Source organism: Podarcis pityusensis (genome assembly GCF_964106645.2).
Source record: "Podarcis pityusensis genome assembly, chromosome: 5".
Classification (NCBI taxonomy): domain Eukaryota; kingdom Metazoa; phylum Chordata; class Lepidosauria; order Squamata; family Lacertidae; genus Podarcis; species Podarcis pityusensis.
In genome coordinates, this window is record NC_138032.1 from 50,793,487 (window position 1) to 50,816,371 (window position 22,885).

Genomic DNA, 22,885 nt, shown 5'->3' on the forward strand with positions numbered 1-22,885 from the left:
CTACTTATTACTTCGATTGGTACAGAAGAGATCCAGCAGCTTGATTTATGTATCATCCTTTTATCTTTTTCATGCTCATTTGATAGTTTCCAAAGGATTAATGGTAACCTTATAACAGGTTGCATTTGATGTTAGTGATCAAGCCTTCCTACAAACAACTGGGTATTCTTGGTTGTGGCAATGAAATATTATGTTTGCTTGGAATTTTCTGTTTATCTTTATCTATTTTTCTCTCTGGTACAAAATTTCTTGGCATAGCAGACTTTTTTTTAGAGTTGCTTTCTTGACTTGTTCTTTTTCAGTCAGAGGCATGCTTCCATGAGTGGAAGTCTTTTTTGCATGCAGGGATTTTGATGACAGCACAAAATTATTGCATGACCAAAGAGAAACAAAATTCAGAGATATACACAGTCTCTTGCCAAGGTCATGCACAGTGGTTTCCACTAGTGGTTAATTAATGGAACAGCAACACTGCAGAATTTATTTCACTCATGTATCTCTAGATCCACCTAGACTTTATGTTCCATATTATTTATATTTACATTGTAAATTTTCGTTATTGATTGTTTAGCATTTTGTATCCAGCTTTTCAAGTAAACATTTCACTCCTGCAAACTCCCTCTAACCAATTTCCCCCAATTCTCTCCCACTTCAGCCCTCTGTCCCATATTCAAGGTAACTGTTACTCAAGGGAAGGGTTTCTGGAGGGTGGGGTGGATATAGCTGACTGCAGTAGGGGAGTGAGTGGGAATTCTATTTGCATGAGCACTCAGCTAACTTAGGTTTGAAGGAATTATAATGATTATAATGATGCAATTTCACCTTCTGATTACATGGCTTTAAAATGCTCCCACAAATAATTCTGATGGGGATGCCAAAGGCATGGCATTTAGCAAGGATCCTACCATTCCTTTGAGAATGCACAGAAAAATTATATATTACACTATGAAAACTTGATCAAGCATACCTGTCAGACACTACTTAAGTTACATCACCCAGCTGCCTACATTGCAGATCTATAATGGATATGACTCAATCTGCATCTTGTGCCCTTGTGGCTAATGTAGTAGCTAGACACACACAATGACTTAGACACTGGTATGCAGACTCCCGATCTCATGCCAACCTCTCCATTGCTCTTTACAAGTGGTAAGCTCTTCAGGAGGAAGTTCCTTAAGGACATTCTGGCTGAATCCATAGGTAAGCACAAGGTCTCATTGACACGTAAGAGAGAGGACAAGAAGCAAAATAGATGTTATTCACCTTATTTCTACAACCAATCCTTTACAATAGTAGGAAGTTTTATTTTTATTTTTAAATGATGGTTCAGAGTGCAGCAATACCCCCCCCCCCATATTCTCCCATCTCAGAGCCCTGCTTTAGCTAATGCTCTAGGGATGTTTGGAGGAATCAGTATTCTAAGAAAACTCGAAGGAAAGGGTATCTACGTGCTGGTAGCTTTATTGGTAACTTAGAAATAGATCTCTTATTAGACTAACCAGTGGTCTTAAAGAGGCTGCTAGCTTTTGAATTAAAATAACTCTTCACTAGGCACAATCAATATTCAGAACACTTGCTCACAGAGGGAGAAGGAATGCATGAGTATTTGAGCAAAGGAGTTTCTGCCAAATATATGCTCTGTACTGCCAGTTTTCATTGGGTTTAGCAGTGTGCAAGATCAAACTCCTTTTCATAGAATGCTGTGAAGGAGACTCATTAAATTGTATTGACTAGGGGTTTTCATAAGCCAAGACTGTGTCCCATATTAATTGTGCATTAAATGTCCTGGAACAATGTTTTCTCACCCCTCAGCCTCAAATTCCATTTTTCTATGTGTACAACACATTTTTCATACTGAATAATATAGATTGAACAAAGAATGTGATTTCAGAAAGAACTAAGCTTCTTCCAAAAGTTTAATTTGATTTTCTCTGTGTTAATATTCACCATATGGTACTGGGAGAGTACAGTAATTTTTGACGCATGAAGCATAAGCCATGAAAATTGTGAACTTATAGTGTCAAGAGTTCATTAATTTTCAGATGGTATGATCAGTCATGCATAGCAGTATATCTCTTCATTGAATGACATTTAGTTCAGTTTACCCTAAGAAAAATTTATCTTTTGATATGCTTTTAGATTAATTTTCAATGTTACATTCCCTGTTTGTTTAAGATAATAATCTTCTCTATTTCTCTGTTTTTAATACCATTTTCTGATCTTGAAAGCTGACAAATGCGCATGCAACATTAGCATGGCCCTAGGGCTGTCTGCGAGAGTATGCACAAATAACAATAAACTTCCTGGGGACCAATAAACTTCCCAGGCATCATAATACTCAGTATTTTCCATTTGTAAAAAAAATGGAAGTATTCGTGAACTCCCTCGTGAGTGTTTTATTAGAGGTGTAACACCTCAAAAATTGTACTAATTCTAGCATAAACGCTTCTAACTTTTTTCATAAATGTTACAGAAACGTTTGCCTGGGCAAAACCCTATAAATCCATCTCCAATTTCACTTCAGTCAAAATTGAACATCAACAGAGTAATGTGCAAGATCTTGTGAGTAATGTAAGCGATCTCTGCATTTTTAACACTTTCATTAGAATTCCTATAGATGTTTCAGGCAGTGGGTGATTATCAGGATTGCAATATACTTTACGTATAAAGTGCTATTTGTTGACTTTGGAGGTAAATGGCTGCACTTTATTACAAGACTATCTACAATGTGCAATAGCTTGTTATAACTTTAATCTTTCCAGACATCCTTTTATCATATTTCAGTAGTGCCCATGAACATTAGAATTAGTTTGGTTCAGTATTGCCCTGAATGTTAATAAATCAGTGTAATATGCTGAGTTAATATAAATAGCATACATTTTATTAATGTTTCTTGAGAGAGACACATTGAAACTATGCATTTAAAAATTATGCATGTACACCCTTTTTTGTGTAATAATCCAAGGTAAACAAATAACCTGTGTAGTGAACTCATTTTGAATCGGAAATTCCTTTTCAGCAGTACTTGAAATAATGGCGAAAGCAACCACTGCATTTTAAATTAAATTGCTTAAAATGTGTACTTCATGAAAATGTTTGTGGTTATTCTGTTGTCAGCATAAGTAACTACATTTTTTTATGCTGAGCCAGCAAGCAAGAAACAATCACACCACAGGCTTATTATTAAATAAGTTTTATATGGGTGGTAATTTTACTGCATGGATTTTCTTTAGTAAATTATATTGTCTTCAAAGAACCTTTATTTTCTTCTTACAATCTCCATATTGCATACAACAGTATGCACATATTTATTTGCCCTAAATAGCATTAAAATTTCTTGCTTCCTCAAAGACGTTTCTGTACTGTTTTCATGAATGAATGAATGAATGAATGTGCTGGTACCTAAGTTGCTGCTTTTAAAGGATTATTTTGTGCAGTGACCAATATTTGTCTGAATTTTTTTATTGTTGTGATGAAAATTTGTGTGTATACACAAATGTTACTTTTACAGTGGGCTAGTAATAACATATTAAGCAGATGCATGTTCAGAAGGAGGAATAGAGTGGTCAAATGTGATGCAGAGCCAGTTCAGATATAACTGTCATCTTAATAACACATAGTTGATTGAACATATATATAAATTATTTCAGTGTTTCATAGATTTCATAAAGGTTTTCAAGTACATCTTCTTCCTCTGATTTACTTTCAAGAGCAATTTTGATGGAAACCTTTCATCTAACACGACACTCTGTTTTGAGCCTTACATGGAATATTATAATTTTGAAACGGTCATCTTGGTATGCTTTATGAAATTGGTAATGGCAGACCTAAGATCCACCTGCCATATCGGTCACATCAGTTATTGGTTATTGTAATCTTAAAGCTGGGTGGTCTTTCTTCCCAAATTCTTGGCCAAATGTTATGTGACTCGGCAAAGTCCAGGTTAGAAGATGAGTACTGAAGCTTTGTGGTGCCTGACTGACGGCTATAATCCATGATAGTGCCCCCAAAACTTAATTGTATGTAAGTAGGTAGTCCATTTTGCCCAGCTTTCAGTGCAGGAATAGAAGACAATAATCACTACCCTTACAATGAAAATCATTCAGTATGTTTACTAGTTCAGTGTAATTGCAAATAGCTATTCTACAATTTGAAGTTCTTTAACTGTCTGACTGTCTTTTAATCATTTACTATAAAATCAAGCATTTAAGCTTTAGGTTGTGGTAAATTAAACAGTACACATTGCTTATATTAAAAGCTTGTAATTTCTTCTGCATTTGTCAAGGGCAGACAAGTGGAAAAAAAGAACACATACTTGCAAACATAATGAAGTGTAGTGTATGTTTCTTACTAAAAGTGCTATAAAAACATGCCATTGCTGCTCCTGCATTTTTACGTTAACAGGAATATTTATATTGATGGCGTCTGAAGAGGATTTTACACTATTTAGTGTTAGACTTACCCTGTAAATATGTGTCATTTTATTAGCAATTTAAACTATTCTGGAATCTGTTTGTTTATATAACTGGAAGCAATATAGCTGCCAGCTGCAGCTGTAACAAATATTTATTTTGCAATGTAGAGGGCGGCATTTAACTACCGTGTCCCATCAGTGCAAGGATTTCCATTTGCGCAATGGGACTTTCACCCCTCTCCTTGAAAAAGACCATAGCCCATTGGTAGAACATCTGCTTTGTATGCAGAAGATCCCAGATTCAATCCTTGGCATCTCCAGGTAGGACTAGGATGGTACCCCATTTGAAACCCTAGAGAGTTGTTGCTAGTCAGTATAGTCAATACTGAACTTCTAAGTTGTGACAAGTCATAGTTAGCAGCTTCATCCTAATGCAACTAGGTATAAATTGTGTCAACCAGGATCACAGCTAGGTGCTGTTTCAGTTGCAAATTATGGGACAAAACTGCAAATTATGGTTTTGTCACAAATTGAAAACCAACTGCTTCTTATCTCTTGGAGGAGGAGGAGGAGGGACCCTGCAAGCCTCAGGCTTGCTACAACTCATTTGTGATCATTGGAATTAAGCCTGTATCTCTTCTTTCACTTCAGTCATTATTTCCTCAGTTTTCACAAGCCCTGCAAATGTCCCTTTTCCTCCTCCCTCACCATCTGCCTCTCCCTCCTTAGTGCCAGCTTGTGTGCTGCAGCTGAAGAAACATTTTGTTCATTGGCCTTTTTAGATTCATTTAGCTGGTAGTACAAATCATTAGATAAATTAATGACCATCAGGAGAGGAGGGTAGGGGTTGGTTCTGGAGAGCTGAGAGGAGGGAAGAGAGATAGAGTCCAGGGGTGCAAATTTTCTGCCTCCTGCTGCCATTCCTAATTTTGTGTCATGATAGAGCTGATTCTGAGGCACTATACCTGTAAATACCAGTCACAATGGAATGACAGGACTAGAGGGCTATTGCCATCATGTCTTGTATGTGGGCTACTAGAAGGCATTTGGTTGGCTACTGCAAGAAACAGGATACTTGTCTAGATAGACCTTTGGTCTGATCCAGCAGGCATCATTTTATTTCTAAGTTATCTGATTAAAGGACCTCACCAACTTTGCCTAATTCTTCCTCCCCGGCAAAGCCCTTCCTGCCTGTTAATGTTACCAAATCACGGATTCAATCAACACAGAAGAAGACTTTATCCGCACAAACTAAAATTACTGATTTCCTTATGGGTCCTCGTTCTACCTCCAAGAACCCATTAAACAACTCAAAGTGACAATTACCGGGACAGCACAAGGACCCGACATTATCAATACTTAGCTGGAACATTGCTGGTTGGAGAACCAAAAAATCAGACCCCGAATTCAGGAAATACATAAATTCATTTAACATCATCCTATTCCAAGAAACATGGGATGAGGAAGAGATTACCATAGACGGCTTTGATCTTCTAACACTTCCGGCCTCCCCTTCCTTGAAAGGTGGTCGCCCCAAAGGGGGTCTTTTGATTGGGATCTCACTCCAACTTCGCGCCAAATTCACTCTGGTACGGGCTTCCCCGCCTTTTGCTCTTTCTGGACTGATCGCAGAAGGGAAGTCCTCATTACTAATTACTAATGTTTATCTCCCCCCCGAAGGCTCAGCACCTGATCTTGATTGGAGATGGGAATCATTTGAAAATCACCTATTGTCATGTCATACCAAATGCCCTAACTCGTACTCCTTAATTGGGGGAGACTTTAATGCTCGAATTGCCACAAATTGGGACCTACTAACCAAGTCCAAATGGTGGACTCCCCCATGTTTGGACAACTTTGACTTGGAACATGCTATAATTAGAACTTCAAAGGACAACAGAGTAAACAAAGCTGGAGTGACCCTTTACCAAATGGCCATTCGCCTGAATCTAGTATTCTTGAACGGCACCTTCCCCCCCGATATACCGGGGGAGTTCACTCACCTGGGACCAGCATCTAACAGTGTTATCGATTACTTCTTGATCTCTGCAAATTTGGCCGTCAATGTACTTTCCTTCCAAGTTGAAAACCAACATTTCAGTGATCACCTCCCAATAGTGACCACTTTGTCATTGTTCCGGTACCAGAAGGACTATAAACACTCAGTCCCTCTGGAAACCTCATCAGCGACCAAAATAAGAGGGATCAAATGGTCGGAGGCTGTGGCCCAAAAATACCAGGATTTTTTCCATAGGGAAATCACTGCCTATCTATCTCAAATAACTACTGATTTACAAGATTCCAATTCGGTTTTGAAACTTTTTAACCTTCTTACAACAAACCTTACCACTTTTTTTACATTACCTCCTCAAAAGGCGAAAGTGGCGCATTGCAGTGCTGGGGCCCCTTGGTTTAACACCTCTTGCAAACAAGCAAGATCCCTTCTTCGTTTCATCTATAATGAATACAAAAATTTTAATGCCCAGGCTCTACCATCCTCCTATTTACAAGCCAAAAGAGCATACAAACAGACTTTAAAACTGGCCAAACGTGAGTGGTATCTAAAGCGTTGGCAAGCCTTGATTGCGGCCTCTAGATCCCGCAGACCACAGGAATTTTGGGCTTTGATAAACAAAAGAGGAAGGAAGTACCCACTGACGATTATCCCTGCGCCCACATGGGAACAATTCTTGAGTAAATATTTCTCCTTGACAGAGGAATCCAACTCATCCACTGAATTCCGAGCCGACCATCTACCTTTGTGGCCCTCTACCGACCCAGACCTGATAATGGACTTGATATTAGATCTGAAAACGGGCAAAGCCCCCGGGCCGGATCTAGTCCCTGCTGAGGCTATTGTTGCGCAACCGAGGTGGTGGGCTGAAATCCTGGCCAAAGTCTTTGATGCAATTAATTCTACGGGGCTTATCCCTAGGTCATGGAAGGAGGCCGTGATCGTGCCAGTCCATAAAAAGGGTCCCCCTGCTGACCCGGAGAATTATCGGAACATCAGCCTTTTGTCTATCATCGGGAAAATCTATGCAAAATTTTTGCTGTCTAAGCTGTCCCATTGGGCAAACGACTCAAATTTGATTGGCCACGAGCAAGCGGGCTTTAGGAACAATTATTCGACCACTGACCATATGGTAATTATGTATCATCTTGCCAGAAAATATTCTGCCCCGAGTCGGGGGCGCCTATGTGTCGCTTTCATAGACCTAAAGGCCGCCTTCGACAGTATCCCAAGAAACTGTCTATGGAAGAAATTAGAGAGATGGGGCATAGATAGAAGGCTGTTATGGCTTATAACCCAATTACACCATGGGTCGTCGGCTAGAGTGAGACTCACACCGGCGGGAAACCTATCCAACGAGGTCCCAATAAACAGAGGTGTGCGCCAAGGCTGCATTTTGGCCCCACTCCTCTTCAACTTGTTTATTAGCGATATGAAGCTCTTTCTGAATGAGTCTCAAGCCAACATTCATGCCCCCCGCCTAGCTGATTTTTGCTGCCCTCTGCTCCTATATGCCGACGATGCAGCGATCCTTTCCTACTCTAGAGTCGGTTTATGCAGAGCTCTAAAGATTTTTGCGGCTTATTGCAAACTCAACCATCTGACAATTAATCATGGGAAATTGAAAGTCCTGGTCTTTACCAGGTCTCGGAAAACTTACAGCTGGAAGTTAGATGGAGTCCAATTAGAACAGGTTTTCAAATTTAAATACCTGGGAGTCTTTTTTCACTACAACCTAAGCTGGAAGCCACAGATACAGTATTTACTAAACAAAGGGAAAACAATACTTTATACTCTACTCCAATTTTTTGCGGCCGACGGAGCCTCCCACATCCCTTCTGCATTGAAGGTGTACCATGCAAAAGTGGTTTCCACCCTCTGTTATGCTGCCCCGCTCTGGGCCCCAGGGTCCAATTTAACATCGTTGGGGACATTGCAGAATCAGTTTCTCCGTCGCCTCCTGAAACTCCCCATGTGTGTGAGCAATGCAGCCATACGTCTGGAGTTAAGGATTGCATCATTGGAGACTGTTATCTGGAAGCGAGTCTTTGGTTATTGGCTGTCCAGCTGGCATAGGCTTCCCGACCATTACATTTTTCAGTGCCTCTGGCGGGACGACTTTGTCAATCCGTGGGTAGGAAAAATCCATACCAAACTTCTGAGCATCGGAATTTCCCCAGCAGACTCCTTAAAGATGAACTTACGCTCAGCCAAAAGCCTTATTGAGCAAAGATTAGCAGACATTGAAAATCAACACAACCTCGCCGGGGGTGGGGGTGTCTGCTCCCCCAGGTATCACGGAATAACCCCACCACTTGGCCTTCCATCATACATGTCATCTCTTTCATCTGTACCACACCGACTTGCATTTATTTGTGCAAGGTTCAATGTCCTTCCATCGAACCTGCTGAGCCACAGATTTTCCAAGGGTTTGGTGTCTCCGCTATGCGTGTGTGACGGGAAAACTGTTGATTCTCTCCCACATATAATGTTCAACTGTCCCCTACATAGCATAGCCAGGACTAAATTCCTGGGTCCTGCTTTACTGCGCTTGGTTGGCAGGCCTGTTGAGTCACATGCCGCACTACTTTTGCAGGATACAGATCCTTCTGTAACTCTGCAGGTGGCGAGATTCCTGAATGCGGTTATCTCACACACAAAAACCACCAAAAACAACAACAACATCAAAAACTAATCGGACAGTTTTGAAGAGAGTGCATGTCGGATCTTGTCTTCAGTTTTCCTTTTTCTGGGATCCGTCCCTTGGAGCTCTCTGGGCCCCAAGCTATTATCTGGCTCTGCTCAATGACCCACCCCTGCATCATGGTGTTCACCTTCTGGTGCCGAATATATCGGTCTTTATGCCTCTGTGCTTTTATGTTTGTACATCCTTTATGGGCTAATAGCCGTAAATAAATAAATAAATAAATAAATAAATAGCTTAAAAGTTACCCTGAATAAAGAGACAACAGTTATTTGGTTTTTGGTTTTTTAATAAGTTAACTTCCTGGACCTTGTAAGAATTTTGTATGCCCATGGCTAGTACATTTAAGTAGCAAATATTGTGTGCACAGTTGTGACGGAAGCAGAGTTTGATGGTGCAATATAGGCAACATTTCACCAGTGTCAGGGACTGGGCAGAGGAGGAATGGTGGTGACCGCCTCCCCAGCCTGACAATTCCAGAGAAGTAGTTTGGAATTACAACAGGGGTTTGAAGGAGGTCACAGCTCAGAGGAAGATGAGGGGAATAGTTGGGAAATAATGGGAGAGGAGGAGGAGGAGGCAGAGTTGGAGCCGCTGGCTGACACGTTATCACTAGAAAGCATTCCAGACCCACCATCTCCAAGAACCAGGTGAGCTTTAAAAGTAGGAGAGCAAAGAGCTTGAAGGCAGATGGCCCTAAGTGGCAACCATAGAGGGGGTGGTTCTGTTGACGAATGAGGAAGTGGGAGAGAAGGGGGGGGTGGAGATTTACTCAGGACAGCACCATTATTCCAAGAGGCTGCATTCCCAAGCCTCTGTCTGCAAATATTGAATAAAAAGCAGATGGTAAGGACTTTTCCTTGTCTTATCCATTCCTGGCAACTTGCCAGCCATGGGGGATGGTTCCTCTGCTGCCTGACAACCAGAGAGATATAGCTCTCAGTATGCTGAGTTAGAGCTTCACTCTGATTGGCTGTAGGTACAGGTAGCCAGAAGTGGGTGGAGACAGCGCTTTGAGAGGGAAAGGAAAAAATCAGTTCCTGGAATTCAGCTCAATAACAGCATAACCTCTGAGCTGTGTAAAATCTGCCCTTAGGGAAAAATTTTAGCCAGAGAAGGCAGTCTCTGAGCGGAGGGTTAGCTTAAAGGACAGGGTTATTGTCTTTAAAGAGTATACAGACATGCAATAACTGGGAAGCTGAATTTTGGGAGAGGAGAAGTGGAGTTGTGAGGGAACACTCTATTTAAATCTCAATTCAGAAGGAAGGGAAAATATCTTCTAGTGAGAGAATAATCCCAAACCAGTTAGAAAGGGAGTGTGCGCTTGTCCCCTGGTCTGGTTTACTAAGTAAGTCTAATAGAGGAGCCTCAAGGTTGGGAATCTCAAGAACAGTAGGCAGTTTAGTACTAGTGTGGCCTGGCAGAAAGTACTGGCCTGTTTCAGAACCCGCAAGTTGTTGAAACCTAAATTGTGACACCTCTGATAAGCCAGTGTGGTGTAGTGGTTAGGAGCGGTAGTCTTGTAATCTGGTGAACCGGGTTTGCGTCTCCGCTCCTCCACATGCAGCTGCTGGGTGACCTTGGGTTAGTCACACTTCTTTGAAGTCTCTCAGCCCCACTCACCTCACAGAGTGTTTGTTGTGGGGGAGGAAGGGAAAGGAGATTGTTAGCCGCTTTGAGACTCCTTCGGGTAGTGATAAAGCGGGATATCAAATCCAAACTCTTCTTCCTCTTCTTAAATGGCTGAAGTAAATCTAAGCTGTACACTTACCATTTTACCATCTTACTGAAAAGCCTGTGACTTTTACTGAATCCATAGAAAAATAGAATCATAGAATGGTAGAGTTGGAGGGGACCACAAGGGTAATCTAGTCCACCCCCTGCAATGCAGGAACCTTTCACCCAACATGGGGCTCGAACCTATGGCCCTGAGATTAAGAGTCTCATGCTCTACCGACTGAGCTATCCAGCCTCAATATATATTGTATATATCGTTTACTGATTCTTTAAAGACTCAACTCCTGACAGACCACTTTTTACAATTCTAGTTGTGAAATAATAATAATAATAATAATAATAATAATAATAAATTTTATTTATATCCCGCCCTCCCCAGCCGAAGCCGGGCTCAGGGCGGCTAACAACAATAAAACAGTACAACAGTACAACACAACACAACACTCTAAAATCATTCATTATAAAATTAATTCAAATCAAACCAATGGCAACCTTTGGGCCAGAGCTCTGCAAAGATTGCCGAAGGAGGGAGTCAGGCTGCGCCCTGGCCAAAGGCCTGGTGGAACAACTCTGTCTTGCAGGCCCTGTGGAAAGATGTCAAGTCCCGCAGGGCCCTGGTCTCTTGTGACAGAGTGTTCCACTAGATCGGAGCCTCAGCCGAAAAAGCCCTGGCTCTAGTTGAGGCCAGCCTAACCTCTCTGTGGCCTGGGACCTTCAAGATGTTTTTATTTATTTTATTTATTTCAAGGTGCCAGTTTTTTTAAAAAGGGGGTTGGCTGTATAGTGGTACCTTGGGTTACATACGCTTCAGGTTACAGACTCCGCTAACCCAGAAATAGTACCTCGGGTTAAGAACTTTACCTCAGGATGAGAACAGAAATTGTGCTCTGGCGGTGCGGCAGCAGCAGGAGGCCCCATTAGCTAAAGTGGGACTTCAGGTTAAGAACAGTTTCGGGTTAAGAACGGACCTCCAGAACGAATTAAGTTGAAGGTGGGGCAATATTTTAAGCCAAGCCTAAGAACTACACATGCTACCACAAGCGTGCGTAGTTCTTAGGCTTGGTTTCCCAGTATTGACCTCAAATCAGGGGGAAAGGTGCAGGGTCTGCCTCAGCAGTCATAAATGTACGAGGAGTAATATGATATACTACTCTGAAAGGGTATGCATGGCTAATGAAAAAAAAATTCTATTTGGTCAGTCTTGCTTAGTATGTGTTTCTGCTCAAATATAGAAATTCGGTGCATGCTTTGAAAGATGGCCTCATCATCATTCATCAAAAATCTCTTTTTAGTTTATGATTGATATTTGAACTCAATATACAGATATGAGGAAGCATACCTTATTAGAGAGAAGCTCATGCTGCTGATGGATTTTCAGATCATGCATAATGCACTAGTATCTAGTAATAATACTAATATTGCATTACAAGATGGTTCTTTTCATCTGATATATTCTCTGTCATTACCTGTTCTTGTCAAATCTTGCACACTTCCATACAAGCAGGCTCTGCCAGTGATTTAGCAACATACTCAACATTGACATAGGTCACAAATATCATTGCCCTAAGTTCCTTAATAAATTTGCACGGTGGAAAGTACCTCATAATTGGTGTTACACAGTTAATTGAAGTCAAAATTTAGATAAGTTCTGAAACCATAATTGCTCACAGTGATAAAAACTAGTCCTCAACATCAATTGAGGACATTTCCTTCCTCCTCATTGGCATATGTGCCACACCAATCCTTTGGTTAGTGCTTTGACTCCATTGGTTCTTCGTGATTTGGCTTTGTTTCTAGTGATATATATTTGGAATGATGCAAGTGTTGAAAAGAAATTATTTGTTTGGGAACCTTTGATATGTATTGTTTTCTTCAAATTCCACATGTGTTCTAGGATAGTATTTGGTGGCTTACTTTTTATGAAATTACCAAATCGCACAGATTCTCTCTCCACTATGTACACATACAAAAAGAAAGAATGGAGCTGTATTCTGGAGCATCTTAAGAGGGAAATGTATGAGTACTATCTGCCTACAGTACACCTGTTTTCATTGGCTCCCTCTTTCAATTTGGTGATTGTTAACAAGATTTATAATGTTATATGTTTGGGGAGAATGCTAGAGGGTTACTCAGAGTGCCACACTGTGGGGATATTTCCATATCTGGGGCTCAGATACAATCCACAATAGCCAATATCAATTTTTGTTTTTTTAAATGCCTATAATTCTGCGTACAGTTCATTCCATTGGTCAATAAGCACCGACAACAAGAAAATATTAAAACAGCATGACACAAAGCACAGTGCAAGATGACAAATACAGCAGTTCCAAATCCCTCTGAATTCCTTGCTAAGTTTCCGCTACTGAATTTATTCTAATTTTATCAAATGTATTACCAGTCAGAAAATTAGTCTTACCATTACCTCTAGCTAATAAATAATTATCAAAGTATGTTAATTTGTATACAAAGCTACACTGGAATGAGAGACTTTAGCAGTTTCCTCTTTGTTTCTTATAGCTTGCACATGCAGTGGACATGCAAATATTTGTCACATGCAAACAGGAAAATGTTTCTGCACAACTAAAGGGATCAAAGGAGATCAATGTCAACTGTGAGTACAAGTAATCAAGCTCTTAGCCATTTAAATGTATATTTAAACTCCACTTGTCATCAATTTTTGGGTGGGATGTTGATCCATAAACAGATTTCATTATTTTTCCAGCCCTTCCGATAACTGTTTTTCTTTTAGAGAAATAATGTTCCCTTTTTAAAAAGAACATTGCAAATAGTAATGAGCTATTTCAAGTATTAGATATATGTAAAATAATCCACTAGGAAAAGTTGGCTGTAGACTGCATTTTATTTGTATGTGGAATCCAAATCAATTGTTCCATTGTATAAATTATTCTCTATAAAACATTCAGATATTTTATTTTGGGAACAGGTTGGTAATTCTTCAGGACCCCTCCCGCCCATAATAAGATACTGAAATGAGTTTGCTGGTCTTTTGCCAGTAAATGAAATCAGTAAATGAAATCATTGTTACCAGGTGCTTATATCTGAAGTGCTTTAATTCTTAATGCCATACTGTAAAAGCTCAAATAAATCCAATAATGCACAACACTTTGCACTGCATCTCATAATTTTGTTACTTCATTAAGCAAGAGAGATGTAACTAATGATCTTTGAAACTTCCATATTACATTGGGACTTCTTCAAAGACTTCCTGTGTTCCTTATCATAATTCCTGTGTTCCTTATCATAATTCCTGTGTTCCTTATCAATAGAAAAAAGTTCTATCTGCTATTTATTAGCAATTTATGAGAAGCTAACTATTGCTACAATTGGGATTTGTAACTGGGAACCCTATGGTTTTCTCAGCCCCTTTTCTTCATCAATATTGTTTTGCAGCCTATACATGCTTAAGACTGCTTGCAACAGCTAGGACATGATGTGTAGGGGGAAATGTGCACAGAGCAACCCAGCTGAACTCCCCTGCTGCTCATTGTCTGGTGGTGGTGATGTCTCATAATGCAATGGCTTCATTAGAATATTAAATGTTTTGGGGGTATCTAGAATTGTTACCTCTTTGTCATGACCGGAATGCATATGTAGCCAGTCTACATGAGGGTAGTTGTAACCCTGGCTTGCTGTGTTAATTACTCAGTTTGGGGTGGTGGTACAAAATGCAGGGTTCACAGCACAAAATGAGCACCAAACTTTGGCATCATTTTGGAGGGGATCAAAATTTTTGGGGTTACACATGAATGCAGCTGGATAATAGAACACTTCCAGTACTAAATTACTCTTGGCTCAAGGTGTTCCTTAGATGTACAGCAGCATCAAGAGACAAAGTAGTTTTGTGAATCCTAACATTTTAGTAACGTCATCAGGATTGATGCAAAACACATCTCCTGTAGGCTTTTGTGCCAGGAATGTTACAAGGGAAGTGCCAAATATCTAATGTGGACATATCAGTAAGAAGGTGCTTGGCAGATGACAGCTGGTTGCATGTCAAGCCCAATAGAGAGGGGAGTTTGGCTCACCTTGTAATGGGCTTAGCCCTTCTGAACTTGAGTGCTAAAGTCCCAACCGTCCTGTTCTGCAGCTACAGCTGTATCGTGTCCCATACAGCTGTTAGAAGCAAACTTTTCATCTGTGCAAGACACACTTGTATAAAATGAATCAGGAGAACTGCATTATTGTTCTCTGTTCAGAAAAATTGACTTAGTTGTAGTCGCCAGCTGCTATTAAAAAAACAATTTTTTAAAATTAGAATTTTAATTAACAGTACTTAGGAAATACGGTGGTAAGGTTTAGTGTTTGTTACAGAGCTTGATCCTTTCTTTGTGCTGTTCCTCTCTTCCTCTCTCTTCCCCCCATACTGCCCCAATATCCATCTGTTCTATCACAGTCAAGAATGCTGTGCACACAAGCAAGTGCACATATGATTGCAACTTTAATTTGTTTAAAGCAGGGTAATCAATAGATTAAACTAAGTATGTAATGTGTTGATAATTCAAATGAGAATATTAATGTGTGTGTGTGTGTGTGTGTGTGTGTGTGTGTTTCTAAAGGCACATCACATACAAAATGATGTTCAAAATTATGAAGGCACTAACAGTCATTTTCAATATTAGTTAATGTTATATTTGTTATGTTCTGCACTACTGCTGTTTGGACCATGAACTATATACAATACATGCTCAAATACTGGTAAACTGTAGCTAAGAATATAAATTGTTTCCCAGTTGTTGGGCAGGACATTGTGCAATCTCAGCAGCAAGCCTATAAATCTGTGATTACTAAAGTAAGGATTTCCATGAAAATTTCAAACTTTAGCTGTTCACTGTGTAAGTTAGATTTATATTCCTGTCAAGAATTGTATTGATTACAAAGTCATAGCTGCAGGGCAGAACATTGCTCCTCCCACCCCTCCCTCTATAACTGTTCACAGTGTGCAGTGAATACTGTGCCCTATGAAGAGAGACTTTTTAAAAATCAGAGAGGCTGTATAAAACAAATTATTTTAAACTGGAAGCGGCTGCAGAAGTCTAGAGGGAGAAAAATATGCTTATCCCTTTCAAGACATGAATGCATTCCTTTCAGAAGTGACTGGTTTTTCATTTCTAGTTTTAAAAAAAGAAATAAAATTAAGAGTAATAATGTTAAATAATGTTTTTAATTACTGTACTGTGATTTGTCATATAAGGGCTTTCTAAATTAACAAGGCATATTGCTTAATCCTATTGGATTTCTGAGCTCAACTGCTAGTGCACAGTATCCTTTGACACCAATGACACAATTGCCTGAACATGACAAACACCCTATGAATGATACTGAACACTGCTTCTGCCTTGTGACACTCCAACTGTGTCTTATGCTAACCGTAGCTAAGAAGCCGTGCTGTGGTTTGAGCTCTGAGATATACAACAAGAAAACCTTGATTTATAGGTCTTGTCTACTTTTGTTTCCCATCTGCTCAGCATTCATGAGTTCATGCCTATCCCCACAGCACTCAGTGTGTGGGCTGTCAATGATCTGTCGAACTGTGGTTTCAGATCCTGGTTCTCATTGTCGGAAAAAATTATCTTCTTTGGACAGGCTCAGGTCTAGACATTAAAACAAATCATGTTTAAGCAAAACGCAGCCTCCATGTGGGAGTTAAAACATTTCTGAACATTTTAACACGATTCGGGTTGATCATGTGAAGTCCCTAGCCCTATTCAAGCATGCTGCTCATTTGTACAGCCTACACATGAACAAAACATGTCGGAATACTGGAGACCTAGAAGGAGCAGCAAAGGAGCTGCCAGCACAGCTCTTATGCATTTGCTGCCTGTTATCACCTCACTTGACCTAATAGTAGGGTAAGTGTTATTCTGCAAAAAAAGGCAAGGGAGATACAAATGGGAAAGTGATTTGAAATAAAAGCAAGTGGCATATAGAGGGATTGAAGAATGGTAAAGGCAGGCCAATTAGAGCAAGTGAGGTGTAGGACCATGCTAAATGTTTTACTGTGGATATTTAGTGCAAAAAGTAGCACATCTGAGGGCACAAAATGTCTCCAGAAGCTTACATCATTTTTGTTTAAGGTGGTTCTGAGTGTCTTTCTCTGCTCCTATGCCCCATTTGTTATTGCCGTTTGCTATAGAGCATCTGTCAGCCAGGATTGTTACAGTTTCATTGTGGCTTACTATAGTACGGTATCCCCAGCTGCTTTAAGAAAGGGGGAATGTTCCTGTGCACACACTCTGCAGAAAGCACAAACATTTTTGCAAATAAATTTCTGAAAATGGTTTGGTTTGGGAGTGTTTGCAAACCATGCTCAGTCAGAGTGGTCCCATGTTTTGGCTGAGTCCCAATGGGTGTGCAAGAGATGGCAGGTTCAGTGGGAAAGAGGGGGATTTGGATGAGTTAGAAAGTAGGAAACTGGGAAGATGTGAAGTGTATTTTATACAGAAGGAAGAGATTGGATATTTATTTATTTATATTTATCTATATTCCACATTTCTCAACAGAGCACTCAGAGCTTAAGGTGCCAGAAAGTGCTATGTTGAATTTCTTATGTTGATTCTACATTGTCCTGTGACTTCCTTATCAAATTGTTTTTTATGCATTCTCATGGTACATCTTCACAGTTATATGGCTCAGCACAAATCTCAAAAGTACAGGAAGTGGCAAAAAGAGGTTAGACTGTACTGTATAGTATTTCCTGAGTCCATCCATTGCATGGACTGCACACTCCTCCCCCAGTCTGACCCCATGAATCCTATAGGTTGGCCTGCCATATAGTTATTGCAAGCTCTGTGATTTAAGCTTCTGGGTGTCTATAATACATTGCTTCATCACATCAAAACGTTCATCCTATCCCAGGCTTCCTCAACCTTGGCCCTCCAGATGTTTTTGGCCCACAACTCCCATAATGCCTAGCTAGCAGGACCAGTGGTCAGGGATGATAGGAATTATAGTCTCAGAACATCTGGCGGGCCAAGGTTGAGGAAGCCTGCCCTATCCAAATGCAATACTGACAATACTGTCAGACATTTTGAAAAGACACTCACAAAACAATGTGAGCTGCTATTTGAGGGTTGGTGCTTTATTAAAGACTCAGAGTTAATGAACAAAACCATTTCCTGTTCTCAATTTACTTAACAATTTACTTCTTGTTCTTCTCCTATTGCTTCATTGTAGAGATGGGCTAAGATAAAACCGAAACTGACAAAAAATGTGGTCTATATGCACAGCTAGGAAATTTTTTACTCCAGTTAGATGAGGAAAAGAGAGAGCAATGCATGATGTAGAGACGTGCAGCCTCACCTCTTTGAATTTACTGCTTTCTACTGTCATTCAGGCAAAAGTAAAGAGGCCATGTTGTGAATCCATTCTTTAAGGAGTGAAGTGATGCAGAAACTGGATAAATAATATAGTAAACCATGGATAATAATTTGTTTACCATTGTGCACAACAACAGTTTTGAGAACAAAGACATGCTTTTTTTCTATCTCCATTGTGTTAATAGACATTAAAGATCATTTCAAGAAATCTGTTTTTCTTTTTCTCCCTTTGCCACTAATAGGACTAGCCAAAAATAACTTTGGTTTCTGTGCTTTATAGGGGTTTTACAAAGTCTCTGTTTAATAACACAGGATTGCTCTCCATTTGTGGGGCTTATTTTTTCTTTTGTAAACTGCTTTGCCAAACATGGTAAAACAATTCTCTGAATTTTCCTTCTGAAATCTGTGATTAGACTTGCCTTTGTGTTTGACATTGTAAAACTGCATTTCATGTTCTGCCTTTTCTCCTCATCTAGTCAGTGACCTTAAGTCAATCTTTCCCTCTCTCCCCCAGTGCAAGTTACATTAACATAGCTGATGTTTGTGCATATTTTCCTTTCAGCTATTTTGTGCATTTCAATTACCTTTATTATTTCATAGACAAACATTTGTCCTTAAAATTTCTTTTTTCTTAATGTCAACAATACTAGGAAATGCTCATCAGCTTGTTATAATGAGCTGGTCAGGACATCATGATAAACTATGGTTTATCATGACAGGAGCAAGATACAGTGAGGCTTGGGCTTGCACATCCATCCATCCCCCTGAATCCTCTTGTGTGCTGCTTTGGATGATCTTCAGATTCTACACAGACTGCAAACATCATATCTAAATGCATAATAAAGGAACCTGGCCCTTTTTAAAATATCAGTTGAAGTGATGCCCCAGCAAAGGAAGGCCATCACGTTTGCTTGTTTCAAAAGAGCCATAGCTAAACTTAACACATTTTGTCAGATTGAGACAAGCAATAAACAGCAGTTAATCTAAAACAGAAGAGGTGTTTTTTAAACAAAAAATACATTTTGTAATTAGTTTCCTTTATCTTTTGTATCAATTAACATAAGTGCAGAGTCTCAACATGAATTAATATAATAGAAAAAATAGAATAGATGGATTTTCTAATGAAACATGAATTCTAATTAATTTCTTATAAAAGAAAAAAAGAGAAAGTTTCTCTTCTCTCCAAGCCTGCACTGTATATTTGGGTGCACACCTTCTTGTCCCAGAATATGTGGCTAAACAGCACCTAATTGATGCTCCCTTCAGTCTCTGTTGTAGAGTTTGAACAGTGGATAACAAAATGCTATATTTAGCAATAACAAAATCTGATTTACTTCTCATTCAGTTGATTTTCATATTAGAAAGAGCATGTGTGCATTTTGTGATGATGACTGGGAAAAACCAATGTTTATCATTGATTAACCAGATTTGGCATGACAGAGCAAAGGATAGCCAGTGTTAAGCCAGCTATTGCTTAACTGGCAGGAAGGATAATGCACAATGATTCTAACATTCCTGTTGTTTCTGTTTAGTCGTTTAGTCGTGTCCGACTCTTCGTGACCCTATGGACCAGAACGCGCCAGGCACTCCTGTCTTCCACTGCCTCCCGCAGTTTGGTCAAACTCATGCTGGTAGCTTCGAGAACACTATCCAACCATCTCGTCCTCTGTCGTCCCCTTCTCCTTGTGCCCTCCATCTTTCCCAACATCAGGGTCTTTTCCAGGGAGTCTTCTCTTCTCATGAGGTGGCCAAAGTATTGGAGTCTCAGCTTCACGATCTGTCCTTCCAGTGAGCACTCAGGGCTGATTTCCTTAAGAATGGATAGGTTTGATTGTGGTAACCAATTGACGGAAACCAGCCGTCATTTTGGGGTGCAAGGCAAAGAAAAACACACACAAAGGCAAATATTTCCATGGACGGAGGGTAAAAAGCTCCTTCCTCTCTCTCCTCCGATTTTATTATCCTTTGTTCTCTCCAGCCGCATGGCTGCATTCCAATGTCTCACGTTACCTCATCCGGTCAAGCTTTAACCCACCCACAAACGATATAGGGTTACACTGCCCAGAGGGGGGGGAACATAACTCCATATGAGGTCATGCATTCCAATACATTGTAAAGCTCAGAGTGCTGGTCAGCCGAGGTCAGCAAGGCACCAGGTGGCACTACAAGCCTTTTCCATGACTTCCTGGCTCCCACATGCCCTCTTTCTTTATTTATTTAATCAGAGTCATATATGTCAGTACCAATACGGTTATATCGAGCGCGATAGGCGACTCTTGTGAGACCGGAAGCGGGCCGCGGACTGGAGAACCATGCAGTACATATAGAGATTATAGAAAGAATACATTGTATACAGCAACACAAAATAATGCAAATAACTACTATAATGATCACTAAAATCAATAAATGTCGAAGCCAACTTCCATCCGGAAGCCAAGAATATAAGAATTCTGATTCCAAGCTGCATGGTAGCTTCCTTTCTAGTTTATTAGCCATGCACTGGTGTCACTTCTATAGCACTGAAATTGGTCACTGTATGTTCCTGTAAGAGAACAAGAGCTATTAAAAGTGAAATTCAATGTATATTGACAGTTTGGATATATGCCCCATGATTCTTTCCCCTCCTTAATTTGAAAATAAATGGGTGCAGGCTCATGGAGGGTCAAGTGTACTGGGGGCCAAAAAGATTGCTTAGGGGATATAATATTAGTAAATCGAAAAGATCCATTGACAGGCACATCATGAAACATTATGCCTAAATGACTCGCAAAAGGGTGGCATGTGCATACATAACCAACATTTAGAAGCATGCAATAAACTGGTAAACATAATCATATCTTGTACAAAAATATTATTCCTCCATATCTTATGATAATTTTCTACCCTAAAAGTCTTATTCAACAATGCTGTTCTTATAGTTCGAGAGTGGCTGAGCCGTGGATGCTGCCAGCCAGAGTAGGATTCAGGCTACAGCTGCTTGCCAGCCGATAAGGTGAAATATGGTGGTTTCAACTGGACTGGGTCATCTGCTTCTCTTCCTTGTATAATGGAGCAGCAAAGGATGGCAAGGCAAATGGTTAGGAAGGCGCATCCGCGGTTAAGACTCGCCATGGCCGCACGCATAGAGCTGGAACCCACAAAGGCTTGTCCTCGACGTCCACTGCCGCTTACCCTCGTCCCCACGTGATCAGCGGGACAGGTCCATGCCATGTGGGATCAGGCAAGCGTCGGTACACCACCAAGGGGCAGGGGAGTGCCTCCTCCTTCCTAAAATGCAATTAAGCGGGGGTATGGGTCCTAAGATGTGGACATAAAAATATGGTTAAGTACAAAAAGAACTTGGTGAACAGCCGAAGGGATATCCGCTGTTGGTATGCTTCGGCCGCCAAGCTGTTTAAGCAATAGTGTTTTGAACGTCAGGTGTGCTCTTTCCACTATAGCTTGACCTGTGGAGTTAAAGGGTATGCCATGAGTTAATTTCACATTCCACAACATACAAAATTCTGAAAATGTTTTAGAAATATATGCTGGACCATTATCAGTTTTGATACGCGCAGGTTTACCCATGACTGAGAAACAGCGGATAGTGTGTTGAATGACATGCCGAGCTGTTTCCCCCCTCATGGGCGTAGCCCATATGAATCCAGAGTGGGTGTTCACCGTGAGGTGAACCTTGGAGAGTGGAGCCAACACAGGTGTGTGTGTGACATCCATCTGCCAACACGCCAATGCAGACGTGCCCCTAGGATTGACAGCATCAAAAGGAATGGCCAGCTGAGATTTAGAACAAGAAGCACATTGGGAAACTATATCCCTTGCTTGGGCCAAAGGAATAGAAAACTGCTTTGCCAATGCTTTCGCAGGAAGGTGAAAGGTGTTATGACCTAGTATAGGATCAGAAAAGAGAGAAAAGGCAGAAATGTTCTTCAGTGCTGCATCTGCTCTTGCATTGCCCTCTGCTAAATACCCTGGGTGCGATGTGTGGGAGCGAAGATGTGCAACATAATAAGGGAACTCTCTGTGCTGAAGTAAGGCCTGCAGGGCAAGAAACAAGGAAAACAAGTCAGAATCCAAGGAAGGAGTTATATAAGATATTGGTAAAATAGCAAAAAGGCGATATACATACTGAGTATCCACAATAAGATTGAAAGGTTGAGTAGAAAAGGATTGAAAGGCAAGAATCACAGCCGCTAGCTCTGCTCGCTGGGCAGAAGACTGAAGGGGTAAATAACCATTTCCATTTTCCTCCCTCCTCCCATGTCACCACCCCCCTACTTTTCGTTCCATCCGTGAAGAGGGTTAGTGCAGAGGGGAGAGGTGTGAGAGACAAGGGGGTAGCCAAAACATAGGTGACCTGTGCCAGAAATGTCAAACGGTCATCCTTTGGAGGATTAAAAATGATGACACCTATAAAATCATCTAAAGCAATTTGCATGGCAGCATTTGTTATCAATAAATGCTGCTGTTCAGTCTGTGAGAAAAGTAAATAAATTGAGGTAACATCATAACCGCTTAAAGTTATCGCTTGTGAATGTCCTTTGATAACAGTGTCTGATGTGGATTCAATTACTGAATAAATGTTCTTCGATGGGATGTGCGGTAAATGTAACCATTCTATAATGCAGATAGTCTTCTTCTTGTTCCGCCTGAGCATATAAAATTCCTGTTGGCAACAATGG

The 22,885-nt window shown here is 40.4% G+C and overlaps 1 protein-coding gene across 3 annotated transcripts in view; it reads left to right on the plus strand.

Annotated features, from left to right (window-relative positions):
• ATRNL1 (attractin like 1) overlaps positions 1 to 22,885 on the plus strand; it is a 521,011-nt gene that overhangs the window by 156,110 nt on the left and 342,016 nt on the right. For all 3 annotated transcript variants that reach the window (XM_081005955.1, XM_081005957.1, XM_081005956.1), the window contains exon 20: positions 13,387 to 13,480. In XM_081005955.1, the coding sequence (XP_080862081.1) occupies positions 13,387 to 13,480 (94 nt within the window). The remainder of the gene's footprint in view (positions 1 to 13,386; positions 13,481 to 22,885) is intronic.